This window comes from Dermacentor albipictus, chromosome 2 (genome assembly GCF_038994185.2).
Source record: "Dermacentor albipictus isolate Rhodes 1998 colony chromosome 2, USDA_Dalb.pri_finalv2, whole genome shotgun sequence".
Taxonomy (NCBI): Eukaryota; Metazoa; Arthropoda; class Arachnida; order Ixodida; family Ixodidae; genus Dermacentor; species Dermacentor albipictus.
The window spans coordinates 148,163,031-148,176,855 of record NC_091822.1 but is presented as its reverse complement, the minus strand read 5'-3'; the positions used below and the strand labels follow the sequence as shown (position 1 = coordinate 148,176,855).

The following is a 13,825-nucleotide window of genomic DNA, read 5'->3' as shown; positions in this document are numbered from 1 at the left end:
TTGCACCAGGTTTTGGGAACTCCATACGCTTGTGATGCAGCACGATTTCCGTCCGTCTCCGCACAAACAATCACACTTTCCTTTTAATTGCGGCAACACACGTCTTCGCAGTCAGCACTTCTATGCTGACAGAACAAATGCGGAAAATGGGAAGAAGGACTGTGTACCACTACAGCAACAGTACATGCAGGAAGCTACGGCAGCTAGGCTCGAAGAGTGTCCGAGGCGGCCCTTTTGAAATGCCCATGGTGATATGGCAATGGAGATCTAGGGTCGTACTCGATTCTAACGTGCATGCAATTTTTTGGACCCCTTTTATCAGAAAAAACAAAGTGTGCATTAGATTCGAGCAAATAGGATATATAAAATAGAAGGAATAACAAAGAGCAACAATTTTATATAGGAAAGAATATGCGCAGTGCAGCAAGCAATAAACAGTGAACAATACTTCTGTTTAAATACAGCCAGACCATACAGCACCGTATTTACTCGCATAATGATCGCACTTTTTTTGTCAGAAAAACTGACGCAAAATCAGGGGTGCGATCATTATGCGAGTTAAATTTCGCACAAAAAGAAAAAAAAATTTTCGTCCCGCGTTTGCTGCAGGACAGCAAAACAATAATGGCAGCCAGCGGAGCAAGCCGAACGCCTCGAACGCAATTTTTTTTCCTCACGCGAGTACATTACGTGCATTGAAACAGTTTCTTCCGTATCAGTAATGAATAATATCGTTAGTATCGGCAAGCTTGCGGCAATAACGTAGCCATGTCCATTTTGAGGGCCAGAAACAGATGGGCGCGTTAAGCTGCCAGTAACATAGAAACGCATGACTGGCATGCTGTGGAAACTGTGGCATTGGTCTTCACTACTATCCTAATAGGGCACGTTTCCGCTAAGGGCAGTTGAATATCTTAGCTCTGTTACAAGTGTCGATGTATGAATAGGGTACACTTAACATGTCAGTGTAAACGTAGCTACTATCGTTGACGCTCGCGATTTGTTGTGTGCCCAAGAGTGCAGATGAGAAGAATAGAAAAGCGCCTTTTTTGTTGTTGTTGACCACAACCATTATAAAGCCTACACATAATAAAGGCAAGTTTGGTTGCAGCTTTTTTTAGTCATGGAAGTGCGGAAAGTGATAAAAGTAATGAAATGAGGCATCTACTTAATGTTTGGTGCATGCAGACCACTTGGCTTGTCTTGAAGAGTCGTTTGCGTAGCATTCGACAGATGGTAAGCACGATCATTATTAGCTAGACTTGGCACACGACATATCGCTGCGGCAAGTTCAGGGTGCGATCATTACATGGGAAATAAAAAAATCACATTTTGATGACAAATTTCAGGGGTGCGATCATTACGTGAGTAAATACGGTATATGTTAGTGAATAATTTCAAATATATTTTTCTTCATTGGGACACACAGCTGCTCTTCAGTCAGCTCATATTTGTTTACTGTCATTGGAAGACTGTAAAGTACTACAGTCTTCAGCATCTGCAGACTGTAGTTGATATGCGCTCGTGGTATGTGCCGATGTTCATGATGGAGAGTAGAACGAGATGACATAGTGAACTGCAAGTTGGCAACAGCCCATAGTGTTCTTCTATTTTATGGATTTATTATTTTAGGGACAATAACAACTGATGTTCATAGAGAGTACAAAATTATTTTATTTTAAGTAAGTGACAACATTCAAATGTATTACGAGTTTCCATGTTGTTTTACTGAAACAATGGAGGAGTGCATACAGTGAGAGCTAGGTTCAATCTTGGGCATCGCTCTGATGGAAATCGCGCTGACACATGTGAAAGATGGCAGCGAAAATCACTCGGCAATGTGTGCAACAGCAACAAATTTTTTTTGCTCGAGTTGCTGCATGTAAAATAGCCTTATGAGACCACCGGTTATCTGCCCTATGCATTATGTGGCCTGCCCAGCTCCATTTCCGCCCCTTATATGTCGACTAGAATATCAGCTACACCTGCTTGCTCTCTAATGCACACCACTATATTCCCATAACTGCCAACCCTCCTGATTCACCTGGGAGACTCCCGATTTTTTACTGAACTTTCTGATTGTACGATCACTGTCTTGTATCTACCAAAAAGCGGTCTCCGTTCGTGCAATAAAGGTTTTTGCGAAACCAGCACCACAGAATCTACAGCCACATCGTAATCGTCAGCATCACCAACAACGGCTGCACTAGCACCATCGGTATCATAGACTAAGCAGCCGACTACAGTGCCTAGTAAGCCGACCAAAGCCAGAGCCAATGTAGCTCTTACATTTCATGCATGCCTTCCTCCATGGTGCATCTTGTTGCTGCTGCTTGTGTGTATGATTAGTATTGGCTAGGCCGTCTGTGTGCCGTGCACTGTGTAAAGTAAGAATCCTCGTTGATGCCATGGCACTATCAGAGCCCAAGAAAAGGTATATGCAGAAGTTTTTGCGACCTTACACTTCTGAATTTCCGTGCTTTTTGACATCAAGTAAAGGAGAACATTTTGCATTTTGTACGTGTGGATGCGACGTCAGCATGTGTCGCGGTGTCAAAGGCGACTTGAAACTGCACATTTCCACAGCGAAGCATCAAAGATATGTTCGCAGCACTGAGCAGCAAAGCAACATAGTGAACTTTCTCTGGAACAAGTGCGACGACAGTGTTGTACGTGTGGAGTGCCTGTTTATGGGATTCCTCGTCGAGCACAACCTACCCCTTCGGGTTAGAGACTACGTTGGGCCTCTTCTACGGAAGATATTTCCGAAATGCAACAAGGGAAAGCGCTATGGATGTGGACACAACTCTGGAACACAACTCTGAAGAATGCGGTGGTGGCCAACCTGAAATTTATTTCACAGGCATCGCTCTCGAGTCTTCATTTCTTTAATCAGAGTTTTCCTTAGCTGCTGCCTCGAGATTCCACTGAATCTGCTGAAGACACTTTAGATGCCCTCGAAGCTGAGTTTGCCACATTACAGGCACACAGTCTTCCAGGACATTCTGAATGAAGAAAGGTGGGATGTGCAGTGGTCTATGATAGGAAAAATTAAACACTGATGGAAAACATGTTTCACCGAGTTAAGGTGATGCTGGATTTACTCGTAACACCGCTAGCAACGCAGAGTGTGCGAGGATTTTCAGCAAGGCACGAAAAACTGAGACTGAGTTCTGCTCATCAACATGCGACACCTGCTGCTACTGAAGGGCCGTCAGTCTGGACCATATTTTGAGCAAAGCTACTCTGACAAATTTTTGAAGGGAGCAAAGTCTGCTACTGCAAGGTCCTGCAAAAGGACTCATTGAACACTGCCTGAATTGAACGAACCTCGCCCCCTAGTGTCCCACCGGAAGTTGAAACAGTGAATTACAGTGAAGTACAGTCGAATCCCTGCATAATGAATACCGATTCGACAAAATTTCTGGCACAATTTTTTAAAAATTCCCTAACAGTTTCCGATAGAGCTTGAGATGCATGAAAATTACAGCCACAACACTTTATGACAGGTGCATTTTCCCTTTAATGAAGTTTCCATGGAGCAAGCCTGGACACTGCCAGTTCCGAAAGAGAGAGAGAAAAAAAACAAAAAACAAAAAATGTTAATAGGGAGTTTAAGGAATAGAATTTCCAAGGAGCCTTGCATATGCAAAGCCCTACACTCCAACTGTGCTCTTTTGTACTCCTTTAGCATTTTTTTTAACACCTTGTGTGCTCTTTTGCACGCTCGTATGATAGGGTCCCCAACTTTGAGTCTCCTAGTCAAACCTCGACATATCGAACACGGATATATCGAATTATTGCGTATATTGAACGCTTTCTATATCACCTGGGAAATTGCATGCATTTTTTATTTCGAACAGGGTCGGACGTAAAATGGATATATCGAATTCTGCCACCCCAGACCACGTGCGCTCTGTTGACAGGCGGCGAGCTTTCCCGCAACACCCTCTAAGATAGCAGTGGCGTGATGGGCGTTCTGGACTGCTGCGCACTATAGCTGTACACAGCAATCGCGCCGAGGGTGCCATTTTAACGTAGCGGTGTACGCACACGGCAGCTTGGCTGGTTCAACAATGTCAACGACGCATTGCATTTGTCGCACTGACTCCTCCTCGGTGCCACGCTCTGCGCCGGCCGCGCCTCGCGATGACTGGCGGTTTGCATCCACAAAGATGCGCTCACTGGACTCACTCATAGACTTTGCAGACGGCACTTTATTAAAACTTTAATATTGACAGTGTTTGAAAATGCTTAGATTGACATACGTGGAGATCGCAGCAGAAGTAGCAGCCAAACGAAGACGCTGCTAAGGTTGATCCTGCAAGCGCTCATGCTGCCCCGTTCCTGACTTCAACTGGAGCTGTAGCTGCTTTGGCCCTTCTATGCCGCTGCTGTGGCGCAAACGGGGGCACTGGCCTATTGCTTGTGGATCGTTTAGATTATGTTGAGGTTTCCGTGTTTAAGCACGCAGCTGCCAATAAGAAGCAGACTACACTGCTGTAGTACTTTCAGTCAAATAAATAAGTACTTTGTGTGAGCTGTAAGTGAGTATTTACTGCGCCACGATTGGGGCGCAATCAGAGATCGTTGTTTGGAGCACGCGTTCGGTTGCGCTGCACGCGATTTGCCTAGGCCGCGCCTATTTCACGCAGCTGACAGTCGGTGCGGCCGAGGCTAATTGTGTGCCGTGGAACCGAATGCGCACTCCTGGCAGACGAAGTCGGCGCGGCCTAGGCTAGTAGCACACGGTGCAACCGAATGCGTGCTCCGAACAACGATCCCCAATCACGCCCTTGGTTCATTGATCTGCCGAAGTTTTTTATGCATTCTTTATGTGATCTTAGATATCGAATTCTGGCTATATCGAACTATTTTGTGATCACTGCGCTGTTCGATATATCGAGGTTCGACTATTTCTAACCCTCCTCAATACTCCAGAGCTACTCTTCGCTCGAGAGCTTATCACTATGCGGGGTCGCGACAGTAGTGGCACTGACATTCACACAGGCAGACAGAAATCCAGGAAAATGTTCATACTGAGAGTGCTCATTCATACTAAGTACTGAGAACTCCTTTACACCAGTAAGCTGCTGTTCCTAGTACCGTACCTGTCTTGTGAGACTTCCCCCAAGGTTCATGGTTCCCGAACCAGGTTTTTTCGTCTGCAGCCAAAGCATGGCCGTCGACGTCAGCTTGTAGTGTGCATTTCGGCCACTTGACTTTTCCTGAAAGAGGGTAGCAGATGTTGGTGCTCACATTCACAAAAAAAGAAAACAAAAGAAAAGGTGCCTGCAGCATTTCATTCACAAGCTAATATGAACAAAACATAACACCTCAGTTAAATGAAAACTAACCAAACTAGGTACACATATCGCTTTCTCAGTCAGTGTTTAATCTCCCCACTCAACGATGGATGGTCGCTTAGCACAGAAAATAACTTGCAGGCTGAATTAACTTTTCCTCAATTTCTACTATGCTCAAATTGTGGCACTGATGATGGCTATGTTGTACTGCCACCGTGCAGGGACATTTTTCTACAAAACGTTTCGGTAGAAACCATCGATAATTATTGTTAATGACAGCATTAGCTTCTTTAATATGCATTGCAATTTCGTTCAGCCACATTTTATATAGATCACAAACTTCTAAAGGATGACGCAAGGACAAGTGCACAACTCATCCAGCAGGAGAGCCCTGTAGCACACAGTGACTCCACCACATGGCCCGTGTGACCATGGATTACTGTGCCCAGTAATGCAATTACTGGTCCAGTTTGCTTCACACTGTCTAAGTGATCAGCCCACTTTGCTTGGTGAGAAACTGACCAAGTGGGCATGATAAACCACAAGATGGAAGGAAAGGAATGCTTCAATTAAGTAAAGAAATTACGCACTTTAACACATACATTTGTTGGACTGACGATATTTAGGTCCACATGTTGTTTCACTACATAATTTCGTAAAGAACAGAGCCGGTCACCGGCACATTCATAGGAATAGTACAGATGACTCTAAGTTGATTTGTTATGTACCACATCCAGAGTCTTCTCATTCGCAATCAAATACCAATCAACCCACTACTGATCAAAGTATCTCATCGCAAAGAAGCTAACGTTTAAGAAATGCAGGTGTAACCAGGTTAACTATTATTTAATTTCCAAATGACATGCAAGTGTCTGAAGTGAGGCTGCTGATATAGATTTGTAAGGTAACATGGCTACAAGCCAAATGACGAACACTAAGGAGTCAAACACCGCAGCGTACATTCAAGAGGGAAGACAAAGAGTTCAGTAGTGTAATGAGAGGAAGCAAGAAAATTATCCATGAGAAGGCAATAATGATTGATTCAAGTGGTTAGAAAAAAATGTCAGCCTCAGGAGGGACAACAAAACAACATTTAAGATTTTAACACTATGGGCACATTCACACCGGCGACTTGAGGAGGTCGCGCGACCAAGTTGGTCGCTTTGCGACCAGTCGCAAATGGTCGCAAACGGTCGCCTTTCTCGAAAAGCGACCATTTTGGGCGAGTCGCTCCCTGCGCGATTTTTCAGTCACGCGACCCTGGTCGCAAAACTGATAAACCAATCAGCGGCACACCGGAAGTGATCTTTCGTGTGTCTACATCCGGCCTCCTCCGGCGTCGCATTCAAATTCCGCGTAGATTCCGAGAGTTCTCGCTGAGAACGATAATCTCCGGGATTGCGACTTGCGGGTCGCGCTCAGCTGGGCTTTCCGGTGTGAACATCAGTCGCCTTCGGTCGCTTTTTGATTGCGAGTCGCAAATGATCGCGCGACCTCCTCAAGTCGCAGGTGTGAATGTGCCCTAAGAACTTAAGATAATGAATGATTAATTGGGTAAATGAAAAAAGCAATCATAAGTATCAATCACAAAGAGACATGATCCCATTAAATGACTGCAAGTAAAAGAAAAGGCCTTTTCTTCTCTAAACAATAAACGAATGGCACCCTGTTGGTCATTGACATAGCCTGTTTGTAGAGGAGCTCCTCTGGAAATTCAGAAATTTCATTGCCACCCTTCCTTTCTATTTAATGTGCAATGTTCACTGGTACATTAAACCTTGTCTCACAGTTAACGTCACCCATGCAGAAGTGTGATCGACCATTCTAACTTGGTATTTTCATAGATTGAGAAGAATCCTTTTACAGCATACTCAGGCGACAGGTCAGAGACCAGGTGTGGACTGTTCCAACCAGTCACGATTAGCGTAGTCGCATGATAGACATGTAGCCCAGCTTGCAAGCACATCCACATGGCAGGTAAAAAGAACTAACTACCAGGCGGACTCAGTGTGATGTAAAGATGGATTCAAGTGTAGAGCAAGATGAAATAGGCAGGTGGCCTCTCTGAACAATGGAAATGTTCCATTTGCCTGCTGGGAGAGACCTCGGCTAGTGATGCAGAGACAGTAAAAACCGGCTGGCTATTAAAAGAAATAAAAAAGGGGGTGCCAATAAGTTTTGCTTGTGTAGTCTGTTGACCTGCAGCACTGCTGCAAATTCCACCAACCAAAAGAAAGAGGACACGTGCTACCTGGTCCATGACCCATTGTATCGATGCCATTACCAGAATGTTGAATACATACTGCCCACATACAGCCCTTCAAACTTATAAGAGGTAAATTCTCGCAGCTTAATTGGCACAATTAACCTTTACACTAGGAACTGCTGTTCATGTTTGTCTGTGTGGCATAAACAAATGACATTCGAATTCAGGAGTCGATGCCATTCTTTTCTGCACCATCGTCACTTTCTTGAGCTGCTCCATGGCTGCTCCTAATTGCCCATAACCTTAAGTTGGTCAGTGAAATGCAACAAAAGCTTGGCAGGTTCAACAATGACAGGTGCATGCAAGCGGTAAGGGTGCAGAATAGAAATGACGGAAAGCTGGGCCGGAAGGAGCAAATGATGGTGGCTGACCTGCACTTCGACAACATGGATGGAATCCCAACTGCCCATAATCTTCTTGGAGCCGTCGCCACCCTTTTTGATGAGCACCACACCCGCAAAGCCGTGGTCCAGGTCCCAGAGGTAGACGGACGAGACGCCGCCCTCGAAGTACATCTCTCGGTACTGGTCAAAGGCATTGTTGGCGTCCACTTCCAGCTTGCGCAGTCGCTCTGAGGGCAACGCGCCATCCTCCAAAGGGGGTTCATAGTTGTTGCTCCACGGGGACCTGCAAACGATTTGCAAAAGGTTTTCCACGTTAACAGCTCTCCTTATTGGATTAATTTAAGAGAATCTCCCCTATCCTCTTTCCCCACCACCACCAACACATAGAAAAGTGCCAAGAATCTAAATGTCAGGAGTGACAAAAAAAAAAAAAATCAAGCAAGACAAAGGGGTCAAGGAAGCGATATTCAAACTAATTTCAATGCAGTAGACTCCCGTTAAGACAAACCCAGTTAAGCTGAATTTTCGAATATGAGGAGCAGTGTGTGGCCATTTAATTGTTTTCCCATAGACAATGCATTGCCAAACACGAACCGCGAATCTGGCCAAACCGAAATTCCATGGCTGTCATTGATGCCAGCTGCTTGGCTCAGCGAGCAGCCCTGATCACTAGACTTGGAGGAGGAGACTGCAAGCTACACCAGCAAATGGTGTTTCCGCGGAAATAAACAACCACACCAGCATGTCACCAACCATGATCATGTCAGAGAGCAACCAGCACCTTTAGCAACTGTTGCTAAAGGTGCTGGAGATAAACAAGGAAATGACTTCCACCAAACTTCACAGGCATCTGAGATTTTTTGGGTCTTTTTCCATACCAGTACCTTTGCCCCACTGCGCGCAGGTTGCCCTAGCAACGGGGTAATGCCGCTAACACTACCTTTTTACCCGGCAGTAGCGTGCTATCAGGCTGACGCTAAGCTTATTAGCTGAGACAGGCGCCATGCCAGGTAGCGCGTATCTTTAACCCTTATTTCTGCCTATCACTGCTCACGCGCACTTGCTTGGCTGCTCGCTGCCACTTGTTTGCGGCCTCGTGCAGCAACAGTGAGCTGCAAGTCAAGTCTGTTTTTCAAGCCAACACGAGTTGACAACACCTGCCATAATTCAAACACGAGTTCAGATAACTCCGGATTAATGTTACTTCACTGCATCTTAATTGAACCTTAAAGGAAAATAGCAACGAAACTTTGGTCTGCGTAGTTCCACATACTGTAGACATAGAACAGCCAGTGTGCGAAATTTCACAACTGAGATGAGAGTGGACACATCATGAAAAACTCGCAAATATAGACTGAAACCGCAAGAAATGCCGTGCCAAAAGTGATGAATGACCGAGAATGTGTGGCCCCTCAGCATAACCTCCGAAACTGATCCTCAGCCACAGAGCGCCGAGAAATCTCGGAGGCAACATGCTAGAACCTACATCGCATCCGCTAATCACCAGGGCCAGGAGTCTGTTTAGGCACTGCTTAAAGGCTGTTAATAAACAGAAAGTTATACAATTAGCAGCCCTGCAGCTTTGCCAAGATTGCTTCAATAGTATATGCAAACCATTCCGCAAAGGTGAAATTTCGTTGCAGTTGACGTATAAGAGTTCGACCTGCCATAGTGGCCAAGTAGGCATGGCATTCTGTTGCCGATTATAAAATTGTGAGTTAAAATCCTGGCCATGGCAACTGCATTCCGATGGAAGCAATGGAATTTTGAAGATACTTATGGACCGACATTTAGGCACGTTTTTAAAAAACAAACATGCGTGGTATAAGTTGATACGAAGACCCCCACCCCCCTTACCGGCTTCGAGGCATAAAACACTGCTGTAAATGTGCAATCATGGACAACTGAAATACAAACAAGGACTAACTACAATGCATTCTTTTATTTCTGTTTTCGGCAATATATTTCAGCACAATTTTGGTTTGTCAAAAAACAATTATGGGGTTTTACGCGCCAAAGCCACTTTCTGATTATGAGGCACGCCGTAGTGGAGGGCTCCAGAAATTTCGACCACCTGGGTTTCTTTAGTGTGCATCTAAATATAAGCACATGGGTGTTTTCGCATTTCGCCACCATCGAAATGCGGCCACCGTGGCCAATTTTGGTTTGTACACTTTGGCATCTGGAGAAAGTCTTTGGCAACCAGAGAACCAGTGGGGTAAGCCCATTCCCTGGAGTTATTACCTGCGGAAGGTGTTCTACTCTGTAGTGATTCCTTGTCTGCATTTCATTTGCCCGTGACTGAACATGCAATAACAAGTACAAAGATAAATTAATTACCTATACGAGTCCCCATCCCTGTTGTAGTCGCAGAGCAGATAGTCTTTGCCGCACTTTTTGTCAGTGGCTATCTTCAGTGGTTGGTCGACAGAGGACAGGAGTTCTTCACAAAGTCCAGGCACCTGATTATAAGTACGATATTGTTACCAACAGCATGTTAAAAAGGAAATACAACTAATATAAGGGGTGCATCAAACAAGCAAATATTAAAATTAAAATTAATCTCTGGTGTTTTACAAGCCAAAACCACGATATGATTAAGAGACACACCATAGTGAGGGACTGAAAATTAATTTTGATCACTGGCTTTTTAACATGCACCTAATGCACGGTACACAGGTGTGACTACACTTCACCCCGATCGAAACGTGGCCGACACGGCAGGGATTTGAACCTGCACCCTCGGGCTTGGCAGCTCAACGCCAAAGTGACTGCGCCACCACAGCGGGTTCAAGCGAACATTAAACACCAATAAAACTCTTCATATATGTTCACACGTATAGCTCATAGCATGGAGAAATTAACAAATTCATGGAACCTTCATAGTGAATTCATGCTCACAAAAGGAAAAAAAAGGAAGCATTAGGTGCAAATACAGATTTGCTCCTTTTCTTTTTTTTTCATTCTGGTCAGTCATTTCTACGATCAAACATATTCTCGTTTTCTTAACATTATGAGTTAATGTCGCAAGCAAATTTGAATTATGCGAGCAGCCATTCAAAAGAAAGAGAAGGAAATGCGCTGCCGCAAGCAAAAAATAAACTTATTCATAATGCACTTTTTTTTTTGTACTACTGGAGCTGCCTGCAGTGGAATTTTAAACCTAGAAACAAAACATACATCAAGATGAAAAATGAGGACAAGGGACAGTACTGACTTCCAAGCAAGTATTTCTAGCAGCGACATATGCTGCATTCGCTGGTACAATAACAATAAAGAGCAGCCTAAAAACAATCGCAACCAAAGCCATCCCTCACATGGGAAGTTCTCTGAGGCATAACAGTTTATCAGATGCTCCTACTCTTTACCGGAGAGTCAGGCACAATGTTCGAAAAGAGGTAAAAACAATTAAGGTCAGTGACCAGGCGTTGTAAACAAGGAAACCGTATAGATGACGAAATATAAAACAACGGTTTTGCTTGGTCAGTCGCCTTCATTTTTTTTCCCCCTCGGAAAGCACCATTATGTGGAGGCCCAACATATTTGTTCCCAATATACACCACCTCTTTGACTTCATTACACATTTACTCATGTAGGGCTTGTCCTCATCTGTTGCTTGCACCTTCGATTCTTGAGCCCAAGTTTTGCAGAGTAAAAGAAAGTTTCACCCAGGTGTACTCACATTAATGTGTGTGCCAGGGCAGGCTAAATTCAGCCTTAATTAGGTAATTACGGTATTTCCCTCATTGTCCGCTCCCGTAGGCTCAGTTGCAATCCAAGCTGTTGCTAATGCCAATGAACCAAAGCACCGTGAAAAGGGAATGATCGATCACTGACTAACCAACCTTCACATACTGCTTATACTACTATTGCTAGTGTTCCCTTTCTTTTAGTATACATTGTATTTTTCATTCTACTGGCAATGGCTTTCAAAAGTAATAAAGTTGAATTTAGCACTGTCCCTCTCCATCACAGTTCTTGAGTACATTTTGCACGCTCACATAGCCTGCGGCTTCAATGTGCCTTGGGAATATTTGCGCAAATCACGACTTATCAGAAATACGGGCATGTGCAGTAATGTACATGCATGGCAGATAAGTGTGGCTGACACAGAGATAATTATGCCTGGCAGATAAGTGACACTTCATTGTTCAATAATTTTCTATCAACCCTATAAAATTATTTTAACCGTGTGTCACGAAGCCTTTTTTTTTTTTTCATTGCGCCCAAAATCGGCTTTGTGACAGCCTAAATGTAAAGTCGAGAAATGGCTACACAGTCTTGCAAAGAGTACCAAATATTTTCTTTTCAAGCGGCATTGAGTACGAAACTGTCATCGAATGTGAAGGCATTTTATCTAGTGTTGTAAAATGCGAGTTACTATGCTTCAGACAAAATGATCGCAATGCATAAGAAACTGGACAATGGACATGTATTACCAACTGGAATACTTGTTACTCTGTTCCTCTCTATCACACAGGCACGAAGGACTTAATGGCAATAGCTCCTTTATGCACTTTTGATTAAATTGCTAATTCAATTTTTTAATTTTTTTTTAGGTTTTGACAGAAACAAGGTTCCACAGCAGAAGTTCAGAACCAATATTACAAATATTTATTTACATGACAAACGTCTGTTCACGCAAGGCAGTGAAAAAGACGATCAAACTGAAAAGGCGAAATTAATAAAGCGGCTTGGCGACAGCTAGGGTCGAACATGTCGCTGCACATCGCATAGAGAAGCGTCTGACGCCACGGAAAACGGTTTGAAACGAACGACAATACATAAAATCGGTGACTTACCAGGTCTATTAAGTCGCTCAGGTTTTTCTCTATCTTCTGAGGCGGCAACCTCCTCATGAGGTCGAGGGCGGAATCTAGCTGTTGATCTGCCGTCTGCAACGACAAACAACACAGGATGTTCCTACACAACGTAAACACAAACAGAAACATTTAACACACGCAAGAGTGTCGATTCGCAACAGCGCCGCGGAAGCAGCGGAGCTAGACGTTGAGTGAGCGGTGCGAAAATAATGGTGTGTTTACAATGCAAATGAGACTGGTGAAATCTGTGTTCTAACCTCCAGCCTTACACGGCACTCCACAGGTGTAGCACTTCATTCTGAATAAGGAGTGTGCACCTTTTTCGGGCGTAATTACCATACCGCGCACAACAACGACGACTTTTGTGGTCGTCAAGCGTAAATACCAACACAATTTCTCGCACGCTTCGATACCGTTCGTCGACTGGAGAAGTCGAGTCAAAAAGCACCTCGCAAGGCAACCTCCACCTTACGTGCAGGCAATGTCGGTTTCCCAGAGCTTTAAACTCCTACATTGTGATGCGTGATCCTCGTCAAAAAGGAGAAATTTAGACGTCAAGGCTCGTTGCTTCACTAAACAGCGCTTATAACTGTGCCGGCGATACTGACTTAGGCTTAATCCTGGCATCTCCTCCAAATTTAATCGGCTCACACGAGCTATGAATAAGAGCGCAAAGTAACCTCCTCGGTTGCGGACAGGCTGGACAATTTCTCGTACGCGGAACAAAAGGGGGTATGGAGTAAACTTACCGTCATTGCGAACTTTGCGAGCAGAAAATAATTTGCCAACGCCCTCTGAAAGCAAACGGAAGTGGTAACGCCGTAACACACTCGGATTATTGCTTGCTCGGATCGGCCCAGAGGCCAAGTCCTATGGCCAAGTCTGCATACTACGGGAAGTCAACAAGCGGAACGATGATCGAAGAAATTTGCAGCTCGTTCTGAATGTTTAGCAGCTCTCTGTGGAAGTGGAATAAAAAAAACTAGCCGAGAGCTTCTTGAACGTTCAATAGTAGTTGAAAGCTTTTCTGTTATATTTTAGGGGTAGATTTCGCTTACGCACTGCAAATAATCTGTATTTTTAAAG

At 44.3% G+C, this 13,825-nt stretch overlaps 1 protein-coding gene across 2 annotated transcripts in view; it reads right to left on the bottom strand.

Annotated features, from left to right (window-relative positions):
• The window catches only part of cpb (F-actin-capping protein subunit beta), a 17,121-nt gene extending 3,296 nt beyond the window's left edge, over positions 1-13,825 (bottom strand). The window contains exons 1-5 of one of the 2 annotated variants that reach the window (XM_065429141.2): positions 13,489-13,825; positions 12,719-12,811; positions 10,257-10,378; positions 7,944-8,199; positions 5,112-5,228 (exon numbers count right to left, since the gene is read on the bottom strand). In XM_065429141.2, the coding sequence (XP_065285213.1) occupies positions 5,112-5,228; positions 7,944-8,199; positions 10,257-10,378; positions 12,719-12,811; positions 13,489-13,494 (594 nt within the window). In that variant the 5' untranslated portion in view covers positions 13,495-13,825. Of the gene's footprint in view, positions 1-5,111; positions 5,229-7,943; positions 8,200-10,256; positions 10,379-12,718; positions 12,812-13,251; positions 13,370-13,488 lie in introns of those variants that run through there. The other variant, XM_065429143.2, reaches the window with a different exon arrangement.